The following is an 11,303-nucleotide window of genomic DNA, read 5'->3' as shown; positions in this document are numbered from 1 at the left end:
CAAGCACACCCTTTAGATTGTAAGAGTCAAACATAATCAAGGTCTCCTTGTCCCTGATCGCTATACTCCCCATCCAACAATGAGCCTTTCGTGCCTAGTTGGATCCCCATTAGTGACTCCCTCTTCCGCATAAGGGGATTGGTTCGAGGATGCTTCTCCATGTTATTCTTATTTGCCTATAGCAGAGTTAATGACAATTGAAAGCCCCAAGTCTATCTTCCTAAAGTGTATTGGATAGAGCGATAAGGAGCTAACTGGGGCAATCATCTAGAGCTTTCTGACTCCAAGAGTGGTCAAACAGGATATTCCATCTTGATTCTCTCTATTTCCCACTTGAGGCCTTAATAATCTTGGGTGGTGTGGCTATACTCCACGTGATAAGTGTCGTAATGCTCTGATGGTGCATTTCAGGGCTCCCTATCATACCCGTATGGACGCCTCAACACTTGATGATCTTCACAAATTTATAACGTCTTTTTCTTAAGACACCATAACCCTTGGGGCTCCTCCTACTATCATAATCATCGGATAGTGCAGCCAAGGTGGTTCGAATACGTGACTAGACTTTAGCTACTTGGAGATTTATTACTCGAGACGTGCCTTCCCCACGGTGAGATCCACTCCCGACACCCTTTTGCTCCTATCTTAATTGTTGTACCTCTTCCACATGAATATACTTCTCAACTTACCCCAACAAGTCATCATACACCACGGGAGACTTCTTCACTAGGGATTAGAAGAATTTCTCCTCTTTCACAAGATAGCAGAGGGCACTTCCAAAACTATTTTGGTGAATCTCTAAATATAGACCGTCAAAGACTCCATCAGATGCTACTTTAAATTAAATAGATTGTGGGATGTCTATTGATACTTTTTATAATTGACAAAATGGTGGGAGAAAATGGAAACAAAACTCCTCAAATGAACCCAAAGAATGGGTGTTAAACCATTGTTGTGTTGAGCCGACCAGGGTGATCACAAAAACTCGACACTTTATAGCATCTGAATACTGTTACGGCAAGACAGCATTTTCAAACCGACATAAATGTTATTCCAAGTCTTTGAAATTATCATATTCTCCAATTTGTGAAGAATGAAAATGAGGGGGTAGCTCTTCCGTTGAAATATCATTTGTAAACAGAGTGACATTCCTCCTCACTTTGATCCAGGATAACCTTTCTTCCTCATGCCTTTCTTAGAGTAGCCAAGGTATCGGAAGGGAAGGGTTGCTTGGAGGATTATATCGTATGTTGTTCCCAACCCTTGATGGTGGCCTCCAGCTCTATGTGATAGCATGACAATCTCCTAGGCTCCTTTGGTGTTGGAGTGCCTTTTCGACGGTTGCCCAAATTAGCTGCACCATCGTCAACCTCTTATTTCCAAAATTTTTCACAAATGCGCTAATTATGATATGGTAAAATTCAGATGCTTATCGCCAAGCACTCTTTGTTGCTTTCAAGTCCAAAGAATATTTTCTTCTCAAAGTTAACACATAGTCAGAGGGCACCAATCTTGTTCCGATATAACTCTAATGTTTAAGTGAGATTTCAGAAGAGAAAATAGAGATATTGTAGAATGGAGGAGATAGTTTAGCCAGAGACTCTCTCCCCTTCCCTCAATTAATCATTCTCTTTTATTGCCTTCATCGAATAATGACATCCATTATGACATTACGATTCCCCTTTTGCAATGGTCGCCGACCACCATTACTGCCCACCTCATTGGTAACAACCCCAACAATGCTCCTTTTGTAATGACTAATTGTCATCATCATTAGTTGCCTTCATTACTCGTCGCTCCTTCCTAAAATGATTTACCGTTAGATTAAATTTTCTCCTCTCTCATTCTTAGTTTCCCTGAGCCCAAATCTCCGATGCTGAACACCCTACAGTCATGAGAGTCCAAGTCCCTAACATCAAACATTATACTTTTCTAAGCTCGAATGCCCAATCCCCTACACTCCCAAGCCCTCCTATGCTTCAGTATTGAGCCCAATGACTCCCTTCAATCTTTTTCCTTACAGGCCCGGCCCGGCTAGATCTTAGTCGGCTCGGCCTATATGTCCTGACTTTTTAGGTTATCCCAACTCTTACAGGTTATTACTGAGTATCAAACACAAAAGTTGGTTAAAAATAGAGGTCATCCAAAGGGAAGTTTGTAATTTCGCCTGTGCTTCCTTTTGACGGCTCAAAGGACGTTGACAGGGATGTGACCAGTACGTGGGTTCATCAACTCTCGCTTTGCGGTGAGACAGACGGGCCGGCAGTTGGTGGTGGGTGTCGAAGCCCACCAGTAATCGTTGTCATCTTACCAAATACTAGTGCTACTAATTAAGGTGAAATGATAAATGACAGTTTAACAGCTGTAAGACACAAATGATTTCAACCGAAAATAAATTTCATGTATAAAATGAACGGTAGCTGGACTTTTTTTTTCTCAACACATTATCGTCCAAATGATAACTCAGTATGAAAAAAAATCGAATCCTACCAGTGTTCCTCATCTCTCCCTGACAGTGTCTGTTAGAAATTTTCTGAAGTGAACTTACAAATATAGACTGGAAGAGGCAATGGTAGCTGAAACAGAAATCAGACACCAGAAACCACTTCGACAACAAAACCAGTCCTTCGAAACAAACTTAACCTAGGAAGTAGACTATGATTTTTTTCCTAACCATACTAATCACGGCCAGCCCTGACTGATGCTGTTAAACCAGGCTCTAGGTCATCCCCTTATTCTTGTATGGATAGTACCTGTGAAGAAAGTATACTATCTGAAACTAAAAGATTTGTTGCACAGCTAATGTTGTTCATTCTTGTTGCACCATTTTGCATTGCTGAAACAGGTGATTACTGTTTCATCCTCTGAATTACAACGCATATATGTGATTTTAAGGTTCATTATATCCTATAGTTGAGAACGTCCTTGGTGTTTATCTTAAGACCAGCAAGAGTGAATTTTAACTTAGGTTGTGACAGGAAATCCAAACTGAAGCAATGAAATAAATTTTACCATAAAAAAGTCTCTCATAAGCATTTTTGACAAGAAAGTTGCCTGAGCTTTCCCATCTCCAGGATATTGAGCCCTGCAGATTTTGTGCCGGGACGTGTGGTAAAATGTCCAAGTCTAAAACGTGGATATCTCCTTCACTAACAATTACATTTGTATTCCTGAATAACTGAAAAATAGTTTGATGAAAATCCTTCAAGCAAAGACTCCAAACGAAAGACCATTTGTTAGTAGGTGAGATATCCATCCAATGTGTTTTGTTGAAGCAAAGACTCCTTGCAAGGTTTAGTCGCAGAAGATCTTCTGAATTTGTAGATTGATAATCCCTAAGCCAGGTAACAAAACTTCATTATGCCTGGTATCTCGCTGATGATGTAGTGGAATTGCAACTTCGCCAAAAGAAGTCTGATTATCCATTTCCCTGATTTCCCATTTTGGCATCAGAAAGAAATATGACTGAGACTGTTTAATAAAGTACTGAAACTACCCAATGGTAAGAGGTTGACTTACCAAGGATGTAATCTTGCTGCAACCTTCTTTTACGACGTTGTTCTGATATTCCTTGCTAGGTTTCCTGCTGGCCAATTGGAGATTAAGATAACATATAGGTAATGACTGTGAATGACTACCCAATTGCTAGGTTGATTTCCCATCTATGCCAAATTAAACATGTCAAAGATTATATACAACTCCAGCACAAATTCATAAACTAACAGCAACTCTTGTTTATTACATAAATATGCTAATTGCTTACTCCACAGCCAAACATATATATAGTCTACAACCGACCTTAATAGTTGTAACTCACAACAGCTTAACACGTCTTCAATCATAACTTGTAGTTATCTAAGGCTGATCGTCCATCAATTCCTTTATTATAGTAGTATGTGTGATAGTCTCTCACTGTGACTTCTCTATAAAGTGGGGGGTTTTCTATTGACAACAACTCCTTTATTGGGCCATATAGCTTTGTTGATGGCCAAACCTGAGTTGTGAAGAAACAAGCCAACGAAGTTCTTGGACCTCCCTTCTTTATCAGCACTTGATGCTCAACACTCTTAAACTTATCATTAGTTATCAACTGCAATATCAAATGCAAGCACCAAACCTTGGTTTAACTTTTCAGGCATAAGATTTTCCAATTTGTCGATGAAGTGGGTTCATAAACAAAGCACATACCTGCAAAAGGTCTCCAATATTTACAACTAAAGCTCCTGTAGAGGGAGGGACATCAAGCCACTGGTTTTGGTGCATTACTTGAAGGCCACCGATCTGATCTTGTAGAAGGATGGTGATGAAATCAGGATCAGAATGCTTGCTGGCTCCAAGAGCGAGGTTTGGCTGTGGGCAGGTTGGGTAATATTGACCTAGAACAACAAGTCCTTTGTCACACTCCATCTGTATGAAATGATCACTATGCAGGCCAAGAGCCTCCGAGAGCAACTCCAACAGAAGTGTTCCCAAGCTTTGAATGTGGTTTGCGAACTGGTAGATAACATCTCTGCATATGCAAAGGCATTTTTTTTCATCACAAACAGAAAAGAAATTGGTATACAAGTTAATTTTGAGATAAGCAAAAATGAATATCTTTTAGACAAAAGAGAATTGATACATTAATGAATTTATAAAGCTAATTAGAAGCTTCAGTCTCAGAAGATAAGAGAAAAACACACACCAATAACTAGCTGCATGATAAGCTAAGACTTGAAAATCTATCACCTTCCCATATGAAAAGGAAGAGAAGATGCTATTGCCCCTGTTAAGCTGAATATGAGATAAGCAATACTCAATACTCAAGAAGTAACCTAGGACCTTCTATGCTGAAATCTCAAAATCCATATTTTCTAGTAGGTAGTACACCATAATAAGATACCTACTATGATAGTTAATACTACAATAGATGTAGAAGATTGTTAGCTGCTCCAACTAGCTCATACCTTGACTGAGGTCTACAAGAGATTAGGTTGAGAGGATTCGACTGAATTAAATGGAGTTATAAGTTCAATTCGACCGAGTTGCTTAGAGTTTGGTCTATGTGAGTAAAGATTAGGATTCAGCTGAATTGCTTGAAGTTAGATTGATTTGGGTTGGGTTGAGTTGGGTTGTAAGGAGTGCCTCTCACCTGAGTTGTACAAGTGTTAAATTGCTTCTTGCTTCAAGAGTTGAGGTGAAAGTTGAAGAGCAAGGCAAAGTGGCTTTTAGTGCTAAGTCGACAAAGGTGAAAATTTTTTAGTGAGTTGAATCATAGTGAAGATTATGTTTCCAAAGCGGCAAGAAATTATGCAACACAATGGACAAATAAAGATACAATCCTCACCCAGAAGAAAGTTACTGATTTTCATCGAGAGAAAAGGAAATTAAAAATTGTATAACTCAAAACTTGTCCAATATATGAAATCCTAACCGCTTTTATAGTTGACTGTTCTTCATACAATAATAAAATTTTCTAGTAAAACCCTAATTATTCTAATAAAACGTAAGAGCTAATTTAAAATACAAGGGGTTGCCTCATAATCGCGGGATTGAGTTAGTCTTTTCTATTATACACTCTCTTCTACTATGGGATCGAGTTGGTCTCTCTATTATACACTCTCCCTATCATGGAATCAAGTTGGTCTTCTTTATTATACACTCTCCCCTAGTGCTTGACATAAACTTTTCTTATAATCTGGTGTTGGTTTATTCTAATAAAACCTAATTATAATTGGCAACATACTTGTTCTTCATAAAATAATAGACTTTCTAAAAAAAACCCCTAATTATTCTAATAAACCTAATAAAATTTTCTAAAAAAACTAAACAACTTTTTTTTAAAAAAATTAATGACTAGGACGACTTTAAATAATTCTAAATATAATTAAAATTCTTGACTGCATTAACTTCACCCTGAGCTTTATAGATCCAATATTTTATATTCCAAGTGAATCTCCCTTGTATATGTGCCACTAATCCTCTTTTAGAGCCCTCAAATTGAGTGTTCGTCCAATGAGAAGTCACCATGTGGTATAATCACCTAGGTGGATACAACCTGTCTTTATAACAACTTTATATATTGGCATAGTATTGCTTGCACATGTGTCAATCTCTTATTGGTTAGGCTTAGTGCAGGAGGATTAGTTTAATTCCAACTATTGACATATTAAAGTACATTTGTTACCCATCTAGAGCACTTACTATTAGTGGGTAAGATTACTTGCATCAATTTTATATCAAGTTTATTAAGTGAAATTTCATATGAAATTCTTTCAATTTTAATCATTAATGGAGATAAATTTTAATCTTCCTCAATTATAATAAATTTTGAGTCATGACCCTTTTGATCTTTACCTTCTCCAAAACATCAGCTTAATCTATATAAAGGGTCATTAATTATAATTATTTTACCTTTATTCTTGAATTGTTATGTGATCTGTCTTTCTGACTTTCTACATTTTAGCACACTTCAACTAACTATAGAAGCCTTTAAAGTCACTTTGGTAAGCATTCATTCATTCACATTCTCTTTTGCAAGTTGATTCAATTTTTCCCTAGTAATCCTGCATGTGTCTTTTCTCACACATTCAACCATATTGTTCAATTTCACCCACAATGCATTCATTTTAACCGAACTATCTCTATAACCAATTGAAACTTAAATTCAAATGATTTAAATCTAACTGGGCTGAACTCTTTAATTATGTTTTTCTTTTCCCATCCTAATGGAATACGCAGAACCTTTTTACACCTGGGATAAGTTGAAACAATAAGGCTCAATAGGGACCAGGACCATTATAGGTATTCCACTATCTCAGAGGATAAAATCAAGAAAATTGAACTCTTACCTTTTGCACACCTTGTGACCAACAGACAGAGCCTTCACCTAACTATGACCCAATTTTCGAAAAAAAACTTGACACTGGAATCTAATTTTTACTTCATCCACAAATCAAGTACCAGGAACCTCACTATCTGCCAATTCTCTCTAAGTTTCTGATGTCATCTTATAGTTCACTTAGATAAAGAGTACTCCCTATATAAAAGTTATCAATAAGATCTTATAGTAAGCATACTAGGTTTGCTATAACCTAGGGATGTTAAAGGCATCACCCTGAACAGGATGGAAGGCTAAAAGTAACCTAACCCCCATAAAGAGATAGAAAAGAATGCTCTTTGTCTCACTCCCTTCATGATACATATCCGCATACACTGTCTCATGACACATTGCACAATATCCTCTAATCTTATTAAGGAAGAAACATGTGACACTAAAAAATTTATCAGGGGCATTAGCTCTTCTATCCTCCTAGGAAACTTTAGTGAGGAAAAACTTAAAGAGGTAGAGTTTGGAGGTTCAACATGTGACACCCTAAGTTTAGTACCCACATTGTGAGTTGTGGGTTAATAGAGAAGATTTGTAAGTTTGGTTGAGAGAGCTACTATTAATTTGGGCTTAAGAATTTTAGATTAGTGGTTTAGCCTGATAAGTTAATGTGTCAATTCTGAAAATTGATATCAAAATAAATCTAATCCAAGGAATGATAAGATGTTAGAAAAATTTTCTTATGATAGCAGAGAGGCAATTTAGTCTCATCTACCATTGGTTAAGGATGATTATAGGCTGCTAATGAGTTAAGCTTGGGTGAGAATGTCAAGACTTAAAACGTGGAACACTATGACACCCTATGTTTAATCCACATTATGAGTTAAATAGATAAGTTTTATCAACTTAGATGAGAGAGCTACTATTAACTTGAATCTAAACATGTTATGTTAAGTGGTTTAGCCTAATAAGTTAATTCTCTCATCTAAGTAACATCTGACACTGCAAATATCATACCGAATTGATTTTTTTATTTTGTAACCTATTCACATCAGTGCACTTATTCTCTAGATATGAACATCAAATCTATTCATTATTTTAGTCTACCAACTCTCTTATCATAGACTCCATGGACTCCAATGTCTTTAACCCTATCACTATTTGAAGAGACAAGTATCATATATCAAGGGGTCGCAAGAAAAACACCGCTTCTGAGCCTCTAAAGAGAGTCAAGGTTTGTAATACTTTTTACATGATCATTAAAGCACAAGACTTGGGATTGAAGCCTCAAAGGATTCAAGTGATTAATCACTCCATGGTGAAACTAGCCGACTTTATCGGCCAAGCATTGATTTGTGTTGAGTTTCTCGCAATTTGGTAAAAAAACTAATAGGTGATTTATAAATCTTTTTATAGAGTTCAAAGGTGAGACTCTTTGAGCCCACTAAAAAACAAAATACATAGATGATCCTTGGAAAAGATCCAAGATAGTTTAGACCTATTTCTATAATGCAATGCTTCCCAACCTCTTCATTAATGTCATAGCATAGTATGAGCATTTTAGAAGTAATCTCCCAAGTATCTAAAAACAATACAGTACTGTCAAATTGTCATATCCGTGACACCCCTCTAAGTAGACAATTTGCAATTTAGATTTTAGACCACCCAAGCATTTTGATGATCCAACCTGATTATCCCAGCATTTTCCTTTGAGAACACTACATCTCACTATACTTGGCTCTACATGGAAAACAAAATAAAAAGGCTTCCTATAAGCATGAGACTTTTACATACTACTACTCTCCCTTCTTGATGCTTGTCGTATAATTATAAGTTATTATGCTTTTGGATTGGTTCCCAATCTTGTTCTTTCTCCTTTGGCTCATCTTCTTACTCAAACTCACAAATTTTAGCATAGGTCTTTTCTTGATCTGCTTCTCCATCTAGATTTTCAAGTGTAAGCAATCACCTTTATGATAACCATGCTCACAATGGTATCAACAGTAATTCATCTACATCCTATACTTCTTATAGAATGTTATAAAACTCTGATTACAATTCTTGAATCTAGCAATTTCTTCTAATGACGACCTGGCAAACCAATGATGTGCTATCCAACACAATGTTGTTAGAAAACATCAACAACAAAGAAAAATCTAAAATTTCACAAAAAGACATCCAAGATTAAAAGGCATTCACGTGTTTTGAGGCATACGTGTCGTGCTGACATTGTAATTTTCATGCTTGGAACATAGAAGTTCTTTAAAACTAGTTCCTCGCATCTCCGAGGTCAAGGTCATTTTTAATCTCTAAGCGCCTCTCTTCTAGTAGTCTTATCTCTCCCGTGTAACTTTTTGTAGTTCACACAAACACATCAGATTTATCACAGATCGGATACTACTTTCCTTTGATCACCACCTAGATAAATCGCCAACTAACAAAACATATAAGCCCAACCAACACAAAACAGTGAAGGGGCATGGACTAGTAGATAAATTAAATAGCCAAGAGAAGAAGTAAGGCAGATTAGTTTGAATTCATTGGAATTCATAAAATACAACAACCACTCCTCTCCCATCTACGTTGCAGATCCTTCTTCTTTGCAACAACCAAATTTAGTGAAATTCAAGGGAGATTGCAATGACTTTATTTTTGATAAGGTGAACCATATGCTCTTCTTCGACAATAAGATGCATCAAGGTAACAATCTCATTGTATCTTATAGGAAATTCGTTAGAACCAATTGCACACTTATGGCGAGCATGAATTAAGCCTTAAGGAAATCACTGTGCATCAAGATCATATTTGCTAACTGTGACGAGACACATCCAACGATCAGCACTTAATTTGACAATTACTTGGTTATAACTATGACTTCAACAACTAGTGAAGAAACTAAAGAGAATTTTTCAATATCCACAAAAGAAACTACTTTATATCACTTGCTCGAAATGAGAATCTAGGATTAGGTTCGCTTTCTAAATTGCATACTAGGTGAGACGCTTTTCATTTACCTGCATGCGTCGGGCAATTCCTCCGATCGTGGAGGCTCCGGCGCCATGATACAGGACAGAGTATCCCTCCAATTGGCTACTGGCGAAACGTAGAGATCAAAGTTGCTACAGAAGCGCACCTTCTTCCTCATGTCTCTCGTGTAGTACTGCTTCTTCACCTCAATCGGCTCCTCATGGAACTGCGTCACTCCTCGGAGCATTGCGCCGAGCAAGTCCCCTGCAATTCCGTGATTCACCACTTGAAAGAAGCCATATGTCATCGCAGCGTGCATCAACTCCTCCACCGCTTGCTTTCTCCGTGATTCATCGGCCTGTACATCCTTAAGATTTACGATAGGAATTTGGTGGTTGGATGTGGATTTGGGATCGACTTGGGTAGGTGGAGCGACGAAGAAAGCTGGGAGCTCGTCGACGCCTGCGTCGACGAGGCCTTTGACGCCGGTCTTCGACTCATCGAAGGCCTTGATGGCAGAGGCTCGGTCGTAGGTTGCGGACATGACTGAAAAACTTGGAGGAGCTGCTGATTGGTGTAGCCTTTTCTGGTTTTTTCTTTATTTATTTGTTCAAGTCGCCGATCCTCACTGATTCCCCACTGTACCATAAAATATTAGCTCCGTACAGGATTCCCATGTAGATCCCTGCCACAAGTGGATCCATGCCTACCTTTGGTCACGTGGGAAAAATATTTAAAAATGGAAAGAACATTTCATTTTTTTAATAAATAAAAATAAAAATAAAAGGGATGTTTTTATTTTTAATCTATAATTTAAAAATATATTTATTACTTTGTTGTATATGCTCTAGCCTCAAATCCACCAAATAAATCCAACAATGATACTAAACTTTAGCCTTTCACTGCTCGCCAAGTTTAAGTTGCACAATTTGCAAGGGGCATCTTCACACTGCAAATAGTTTGCCAAAAGTTAGGGTGAAATGCTTAGAGAATTTTATAGTTTATAGTTTATAGTTTTATATTTTATTTCACCGTGAAAACTTTATTAGATGAATCTAGAGTCACAGAAATCTTTGAAATAAGTAACAGTTTGGACAAAATTATTTATTATTTATTTACTCTCACTATCATTTTATACTTTTCTTCACCGTTGACTCACACTATCCTTTTATTTATTTACTTTTTGAATTTTTTAAATTCATATAGTAATTTTTGTTAAAATTGTTGCATATATTTATATTAATCAAATTTTACAAACAAACTAATTTATGCTCATATAGTAGTTTAACCAAAATTACTATATAAATCTAAACTATCCTAATTTTAAAATTGACTCATCGTTTGTGTTCTATAAAACATCTAGAATCATTCTATACCTTTGAGTTTCAATTTTGATTAGCTTAAGTCCACACAATAATTTTGACAAATACATGGATCCCTGTGTGATTATGAAGTCATTATATGTTCTTAGTTTTGAATTGTAAGAGATCACCTAGTAAATTTAGCCAAATCTAATTATTGTATTTTC

General features: G+C 36.8%; 1 protein-coding gene across 1 annotated transcript; it reads right to left on the bottom strand.

Moving 5' to 3' along the window:
- Window positions 1-3,027: 3,027 nt before the first annotated feature.
- On the bottom strand, window positions 3,028-10,335 carry LOC141815844 (1-aminocyclopropane-1-carboxylate oxidase homolog 1-like). The gene is made up of 4 exons (XM_074703714.1): window positions 9,823-10,335; window positions 4,189-4,510; window positions 3,520-4,090; window positions 3,028-3,430 (listed from the first exon to the last, which is right to left on the bottom strand). The coding sequence occupies exons 1-3, from the start codon at window positions 10,317-10,319 to the stop codon at window positions 3,839-3,841; spliced, it is 1,071 nt and encodes a 356-aa protein (XP_074559815.1). The 5' UTR covers window positions 10,320-10,335; the 3' UTR covers window positions 3,028-3,430; window positions 3,520-3,838.
- Between the last annotated feature and the right edge of the window lie 968 nt (window positions 10,336-11,303).

Source organism: Curcuma longa, unplaced genomic scaffold, assembly GCF_044706935.1.
Source record: "Curcuma longa cultivar G26 ecotype Majalengka, Jawa Barat unplaced genomic scaffold, ITB_CL_G26_1.1 contig_11413, whole genome shotgun sequence".
NCBI lineage: Eukaryota > Viridiplantae > Streptophyta > Magnoliopsida > Zingiberales > Zingiberaceae > Curcuma > Curcuma longa.
This window is presented reverse-complemented; position numbering and strand designations above follow the sequence as displayed.

Excerpts from the sequence above, each read along its gene's own strand:
- LOC141815844 (XM_074703714.1), bottom strand. The coding sequence starts at position 10,319 with ATGTCCGCAACCTACGACCGAGCCTCTGCCATCAAGGCCTTCGATGAG. Across the intron at positions 4,511-9,822 it reads GAATTGCCCGACGCATGCAG|AGATGTTATCTACCAGTTCG; the intron begins GTAAATGAAAAG and ends TTGCATATGCAG. Across the intron at positions 4,091-4,188 it reads ATATTGGAGACCTTTTGCAG|TTGATAACTAATGATAAGTT; the intron begins GTATGTGCTTTG and ends TTGATATTGCAG.